Source organism: Neopelma chrysocephalum, unplaced genomic scaffold, assembly GCF_003984885.1.
Source record: "Neopelma chrysocephalum unplaced genomic scaffold, ASM398488v2 Primary Assembly neopelma1_87, whole genome shotgun sequence".
In the NCBI taxonomy this organism is placed as follows: domain Eukaryota; kingdom Metazoa; phylum Chordata; class Aves; order Passeriformes; family Pipridae; genus Neopelma; species Neopelma chrysocephalum.
In genome coordinates, this window is record NW_020897749.1 from 1,238,833 (window position 1) to 1,246,045 (window position 7,213).

At 42.1% G+C, this 7,213-nt stretch overlaps 1 protein-coding gene across 2 annotated transcripts; it reads right to left on the minus strand.

The window, feature by feature from the left end:
* Positions 1 to 666: 666 nt before the first annotated feature.
* CREG1 (cellular repressor of E1A stimulated genes 1) lies at positions 667 to 6,938 on the minus strand. 2 transcript variants are annotated; one of them, XM_027692634.1, is made up of 5 exons: positions 6,604 to 6,934; positions 4,362 to 4,481; positions 2,841 to 3,025; positions 2,681 to 2,713; positions 667 to 2,270 (listed from the first exon to the last, which is right to left on the minus strand). In XM_027692634.1, the coding sequence occupies exons 1-5, from the start codon at positions 6,907 to 6,909 to the stop codon at positions 2,234 to 2,236; spliced, it is 681 nt and encodes a 226-aa protein (XP_027548435.1). In that variant the 5' UTR covers positions 6,910 to 6,934; the 3' UTR covers positions 667 to 2,233. The 2 variants fall into 2 exon arrangements, with proteins under 2 accessions (XP_027548435.1, XP_027548436.1); XM_027692635.1 differs by lacking the exons at positions 667 to 2,270; positions 2,681 to 2,713 and having other exon boundaries at positions 2,840 to 3,025; positions 6,604 to 6,938.
* Between the last annotated feature and the right edge of the window lie 275 nt (positions 6,939 to 7,213).

Below are 7,213 nucleotides of genomic sequence, written 5' to 3' on the forward strand. Positions count from 1 at the left end.
GGTTTTTTTTTTCATAACAGCTTGTTTGGGGCTGTGTTCTGAATTTGTGCTTTAAACGGCCCTGATAACACACAAACGTTTGTTATTATTTATGTCCTGCCCTACCAGCGAGGAGTCTGGGGGTGCAGGAACAGCTGGGAAGGGACACGCCTGGAACAGCTGACCCCAACTGACCAGAGGAACAGCCCGGGCCACAGGATGTCACACTCAGCAATAAAAGCTGCTGGAGAAAGAAAGAAGCAGCAACGTTGAGAATTATGGCATTTGCCTTTCCAATTAATTAAGATGTGATGGAGCTCTGCTTTCCCAGGGATGGCTGAAAACCTGCCTGCTAATGACACAGATTTCATGTCAAAATGCAGAAGCTCTGGCTGAAAAGGATAATCAAATAAGGCTTCCTTGTATTCACCTTCACAAACTCCACTGTTATTATGTTCCATTTCACAGTATTAGATGCAGGAAAGAAAGTGAAACACAAAGATGCTTATTTCATCCACAGAGGGGAAAGCCACATGTAAATAGGGATGTTTTCCTCCTTTATCCTTGCAAGCATGAAAGACTCCAGAGGAACAATAAAACACGAATGCTGAAGAGAGAGTGCCTGTGTGAAAGAGAGCAGGAGGGAGAGAAGAATCCTCAAACGTGCAATAAATAACACTTGACACTGCTTGTCAAAAAATATTTTAATTTTAACAAAAGCTCAGCATCATCAGTCTCACACATGAGAAGTTACAGGGTGACATGTAATGCATTCAGGTGTTCTCACAGTAAAGATTAAGTCCATGACAAAGATTCATATGAGTTTCCACAACTGTCATGCCTTATATAAAAATACTTTTCAATTCCATATTAAATATCAGTGTTACCTGTTCAACATAAATTGTTTCCATATTGTAAGTTTTTTTTATCCTAAATTAGTTTTAAAATAGAAGAACAGTAAAAAGTACCTTCCCTCCCCTTCTGGAGAAGGAAAACTTAATAAGTTACATAACAAATATTTTCACAAATCATTCCAGTATTTGAGAAAAGGAGTGATATAACAACAACATTAAGATGTAGGGATTTTATATGAGAAATCCCACTGTTCTAGATAAGAATCAGCCTTTAAGGAGTCTAAATTCTCACATTCTAGGTCAACTAGGTAATATTTGCTCATTGTAAAACTAACTTAGTTGTTCATAAATAGTTTTTAGTGTCTGTGAACTTACACAGCAGATGAGAGAGAATGTAAAAAGGTGTTGATTTGGGTTTTATTTTGTGGTTGTGTGCAAGTTATTTTAACACAGAATTAACTATGCACACCTTTCATTAATTTTCATTCTCTACAAATCATGAATCACGTGTCTCATACTGTATTGCTTATTTTTCACTTCTGGGTTACTAACCCAGAAGTGATGTGTAAGGCTTCCAAACCCAAAAATCTGCTCAGTTCTATTGTTCAGGGAAATAAAAACTGACACCTTGCCAAAGCTGAAGATTTCAGAATCCTAATCAGAAAATATTTATCCTTTACAACAGTCTCACTGAATTTACAAGCCACTACTCTTCTTACACTCAAGTTAGATACTTGAGGTATTACCAACCTGCTTCTATTAAAGGGTCAGGGCATGTAACCACTGAAGAGGTACCAAGAACTTACCCTGAGGTACATGTACAGTTTGCATAAATACAACTGTATCCTACAGCACATTCAGCATAGGCAACAAAATAAAAAAATGGCTCAAACGAGTGAGTGTATCAGCGTGCAAAGGAAATTCTTAACAGGATTTGGGAACTCAGCACATCATTTACCCTTGTAACACAAGCAGTGCTTTCCATTCCACTGAGCCGAGTCAGCTGAGCCATCCTGTGGTACTTTGCTATAAAATTCTAAACTAAACTGGTTATTAAAAATAAAACTGAATTGGAGAGTGCTCACAAACAGATATTATTCAACTAAGGCATTGAAAGCTTTAGAACTGGACCAGTCCTTTGGATTCCAGTAAACACAACACTTCTGAATGCAGACTGTCAGCCACCTTTCCAAAATCACATCCAATGAATAAAATTTAGTTATGGCTCAGGCACAAAGGATTTTGAGCATGACACGATTCAAGTTAGTGAGAAGTTAAATCTGCCTTATAAGGGTAATACATGCTCATTAACAATGTGAAGTGTTTGATTTACTGTGTTATTAATTCAGCTCTACAATACATAAGAAAAATAAATCTTTCATGAAGCAGCCGAAGTAAATTCATTTCCATATCAGCATCACACGGATCTTCTCCCACCTACAAGGAATAAGAATAAGAGTGAAATGATTGCATAATTGCTGACTGAGCTAAAATACATCTGAAAGTTTTCAAGACTAACTTTTATGTAGACAAAAGAATGTTAATTTCTCTCTACTTTAATATCATAATGATACATTCAACAGCAATTTCGTTCTGAAATATATTAGCAATATTGCTGCGATCCCATTAATGCAGCTTCATAAATGCTGAATAGTCTCACTGCTTTTAATTATTACACCAAAACATCATTTGTCTAGCAATTAATTCAGAGGACAGTGACTGTGCCCACTCTACAGGAGTCCCTCCTCCCAAGAAACTACTTAAGCTGAGGTGCAGTTAATCATGTACAGTTCTACAGATACTATATTTGACATTGTTACACAGTTGGATCCCCTATTCAAACATACCTTATGACTTCAGACACTGCATCCAGTAGATCACTTAGAGAAAAGACATAAATGCATATAAAAACCAGAGACAGGTAGAATATAGTCCATACTATCAGGAGAAGTTTTTACAGGTTTCAAATATAGCGAGGGGTTAGGCATGAAAAACTCCAGTACTTACTAAGGTTTGACACTGTAATATTCTTCTGGTGTCACAATTTTCAATCCACCGAAGTAGTCGAGGACCCAGATATTGGTGATGTTGAATTTGGCAAAGAACCAATCATGATCCTTAGGCCAACTTTCCATTTCAGGGTGGCGAGTGAATAATGCTTTTTTTGCCAAGACTGCTTCTGAATCATTCACCTAAACAAAAAAATAACAAAGTATTACAGTAAGGTAGTCACATAAAGACAGATTTTAGTTTAAAAAAAACACTGCTGACTGCAATGTGCTCTTTTCAGTTCTGCCATGCCCTGTCACAGGGGACTTGTTACTGTGGCAGGGTCCACTCACTTTCAGTGTGGTGTATGTGAGACAGACAAAAATTCCAAGACAGCTGATTTTAACACTAAATCAAAAGGGTGCTTTTAAAGTTAGCATGAGCAAGAAAGTACTTCATCAACATAAGTCTTTCAACAAAACACAAAACAGAGGAGTATGGATTTTTGCTGAATTATTACAAAGTGATGTCTTAGGTGTAATTTTATCTGCTCTGCACCTGCTCATTCAAACTGATACAAATAGATGTGAACTGTGTTCAGTTCTTTGCAAACACACACATACACACACACAAATAGGATGGTATAGAACCTACAGAGAAGGGAAGCTGAAAAGTGTGACAGCACTTAACATACAGTGTACAATGTGCAAACATTTAAAGAGTTAAACTAACAAGATGGAGCTCCGAGTACGGTATGAGAAGAATTAACTAAAACAACCCAACTCCATTATCAATGAGAAACTCAGGAAAGCAACTGAAAGATTACTGAGTGCAATGTGCAAACATTAGAGATGTGAAAACACCAAAATTTAGACTATCATCTAAGAGTAATGATGACTGTTTCTCATCCTCAATCATTATCTTCAATGATGGGATTAAGATCTTCAATGAATAACAGATGCAGTTCTAAATTCCTTCCATGAGACACCAAAGTACTGGTACACCAAAGAATACTGCCCTGGCAGCAATGCTGTCAGATACACACTGCACTTTCTTTGTCTCTAATACTGTAACTTTATTGTTGTAACTTTATTGCTCTAATATTGTAACATTAAAATTGTAACTTTATTGCTCAGGCCAATATTTACTTCAACAAAGTTTCAGAAGCACGTTTGTCACAATGCATGGACCAAAGAATTTAGCTGAGCAGGAGAGATGTGAATGAAGTATGAAGGCTTTTCCAAGTGAGTTGCCTTAGACTTCTTAGTTTCAGAACACATCTAGGGGAAGGAGGGAGACTTCCTACATTGCAGTATTGTCCCCTCAAATTCCTTGTTAAAGACATGCCAACAAAGCTCCTGCAAATATCAAAGGGTAACTTCATTTTCCTCAAACTATGAACCAGCCTTGGGGTATCACAGCACATAACATCTCTTCACGTGCTTTTGCACAGAATTTCTAACCTTTCTCTTCTCCTCCCACTAAACAACACTACTTGATGCACACAACCTTGTCCAGTGTCAGCTTTCGGCTGCTTACCTTCACAATGCTCCCAACGAAGATTATGTGGGCACAGAGGGGATTCTGGGGATCATATCTGTGCCTCCTGCAGTAAGGAGTCTGTGCCAAAGACACAGTTAAGGAGGCATTTGAATTGACCTGAAATGCAAGAAATAAGATAAGAGGTTTACATACTTTTTGCAAGAAAAATGTCATCCCCGCCACATTTTCAGCTCTTGGTACTTTATTCAGCTCTTGGTACTTTGTTAGCTCAGTATTACTGCCAAAAAGAATAAAGCTGTCATCCTCTTTTCCTGATTGTATCTGAAAGCCTACTTAGATGAGCTCTGAATCTGAAAGAATGCCCAGTTTTGAAGTGTTCTGAAGCTTTTCAGCATAAAATGCAAATGTCACAAAACAGCACTCCTCAAAACTCTGAACTCAATATACAGTCCAGCTATTTAACCTTCAAATGATGACATATTCTTATAACTACATACAGTACAGAAAAAAAAAAAGGACATACAGTGAACTTCATTAATTCTGGTGGAAGGACAAAGAGTAACTGAGAAGGTAATCAACTGAATTTCACAGCTGTTAATAATATTAGTTAAACCAAAACCAAACAACTCCTCCCTTCAACACAAGCTGCTCTAAGCCAATAAGCTCTTTTGAAATTTAAAGTGAATTTTAGACACACTCTTAAAACCTAAGAGAAACACCTAACTTGAAAAATTAAAAAATCTGTATCTGATTGTTTTTCTAAAACTAATTTGGTGAGCGTGGCTTGAAAAGTACTGGTGCAAAACAGGACTCCCTAATGCAGAGTGTCACTATCTCCCAGCAAGGAAAGTTCACCTGCTTTGAGAAATTTCACTAGAAGAGCTCACGGCCAAAAGAAACCCCCAAAAGTCACTCAAACACTACGCAGAGTGCCAGCGAACTCATGAAACAGGAGCCACCACCTGACAGATAGGAAGTTGCTTAACTACAGAAAAAGCTGACTCATGGTTATTCAGCACCTTCTCCCTTGCACGTGACTATCACACATCAAGTGTTTCTGCCCTGTAACAGCAAAATAAGGATCTGCTGAGGAGCCTTCTGAAGGGAAATGTCCAATACCAGTTCACACCACAGTTTTTATGTTATTCTGAAAACAAAAGGCTATAGCTGGGGTGGAGGGGGAGATACTATACAAGATAAATTTCTACAGCGCTCAGATACATAATTAAAGCATTTTAATGTTACAAAGTAAAACCTGGCAGGGTATAAACAAAAAGGGTTTATGATAAAACAAAGTCAATAGGAAATTTCAGATTATTTTGTGTTTTGTGTTTCTTTTACTAACACTGCAACAGCTACTGGAACAAAAAAGTTTTCTTGTAAAGGAGGCACACGATTGCTATGTCCCTAAGTTTTTAGTCAACTCCCTTGGCCACAGGCAGGCAAGAGATCTGGGACAAGGCCAATTGCACACACTCAGAGCCACAGCATGCCAAGGCTGCCTTTCCTTGTGTGCTTCCCTTTACGGTAAGCTCCAGAGATTTAATTACTATTCCTTAAGCAGCCTGTGTAGGAGCCCTCTTTGTTTAAGTCCCACACTCCCAATTTCCAATCCTTTTGATTTTTTTTTTTTTTTGGTGATGTTCTGTGGCGCCTCATTTCTCTGCTCGGTGGTTCTGGAAGTTCCAGCAGCCACTTCCTCTCTTTGGTGCTGCTTCTGCCATTTCTCAAGGCCATGATGAGCAGGAACTTCTCAGGAGGCCTTTTGAGTGTCAACACGGACAGCACTGCTCATGCTCAGCTGTTCAAGGGATAATAATTGCTCAAGGGATAATAATAAATGAGGTGACATCCACGGAACAACCACAAACTAAACCACAAGAAGTTTCACCTGAACACAAGGAACAACTTTACGTTGAGGGTGTCAGAGCACTAGAACAGCTGCCCAGGAGGGCGTGGAGTCTCCCTCTCTGGAAACATTCCAAACCAGCCTGGATGCGTTCCTGTGTCACCTGCTCCAGGTGACCCTGCCTCGGCATCAGGATGATCTCCAGAGGTCCCTTCCAACCCTAAGCTTCTGGGATTCTGTGAACTCAAGTGCTGCCGCGCTGCCTTCGCAAGGCTGATGTGAAATTAAAAAACAAAAGAAACTCCAACCACCGCTTGCCAGCGTAGGCAACCAAACAAAACCCGACACTGCCTCAGTACCGCGGGCGCTCCTCTGAGTGTCCCGTGGGCGGTCACTGCTCACGCTGTTCACACCCCTTGCCCCGCTCACCTCCAGATCCTGCACGGAGATCTCCATGTCCGTCAGGTACAGGTAGGGGACGCCGCTGCCGCCGAAGGGCCCGGGGGGTCCGTCGCTGATGGAGAAGATGTTGGCGAAGGGGCGGCCGCGCAGCCCCTCCTGCGCCGACAGCGTGGCCAGCGCGCCCCAGTCGCAGCTGTGCAGGACGAAGCGCGCCATGCGCGCCGCCTCCTCGGGTGGCGGGATGGCCCCCACGGCCGCCAGCAGCAGCCCCGAGGCCGCGCAGAGGAGCAGCAGCGCCGCCATCCTCCCCCTCTCAGCCGCGTACTCGGACATCGCTCCCCGCAGCGTCCCCGCCACCGACTGACGGGCCGAGCCGGCCGCGTCCCGCACAACCCCGGCCGCGCGGCGGGGGGCGGGGCCTCTCCGCTCCTCGCCAATGGGAACGGCGCTGCCCGCCCACCTCCACCAATGAGAGGCAGTTCTGGGATTGAGGGGTTGGCCTGCCCGCCATCGGCCAATGGGTTTGCGAGGCCAGCGCTCTTCGGCCAATGAGAAGCGCAGGGGGCGGGCTCATGAGCGCAGATATTGTAAACAGCTCTGAGGGCGCTGACGGCGTCCGGCAGTTCGTCCGTCCGTC

Excerpts from the sequence above, each read along its gene's own strand:
- CREG1 (XM_027692634.1), bottom strand. The coding sequence starts at position 6,909 with ATGTCCGAGTACGCGGCTGAGAGGGGGAGGATGGCGGCGCTGCTGCTC. Across the intron at positions 3,026-4,361 it reads TCGTTGGGAGCATTGTGAAG|GTGAATGATTCAGAAGCAGT; the intron begins GTAAGCAGCCGA and ends TTTTTTGTTTAG. Across the intron at positions 2,271-2,680 it reads GCAGTGTCTGAAGTCATAAG|GTGGGAGAAGATCCGTGTGA; the intron begins GTATGTTTGAAT and ends TATTCCTTGTAG.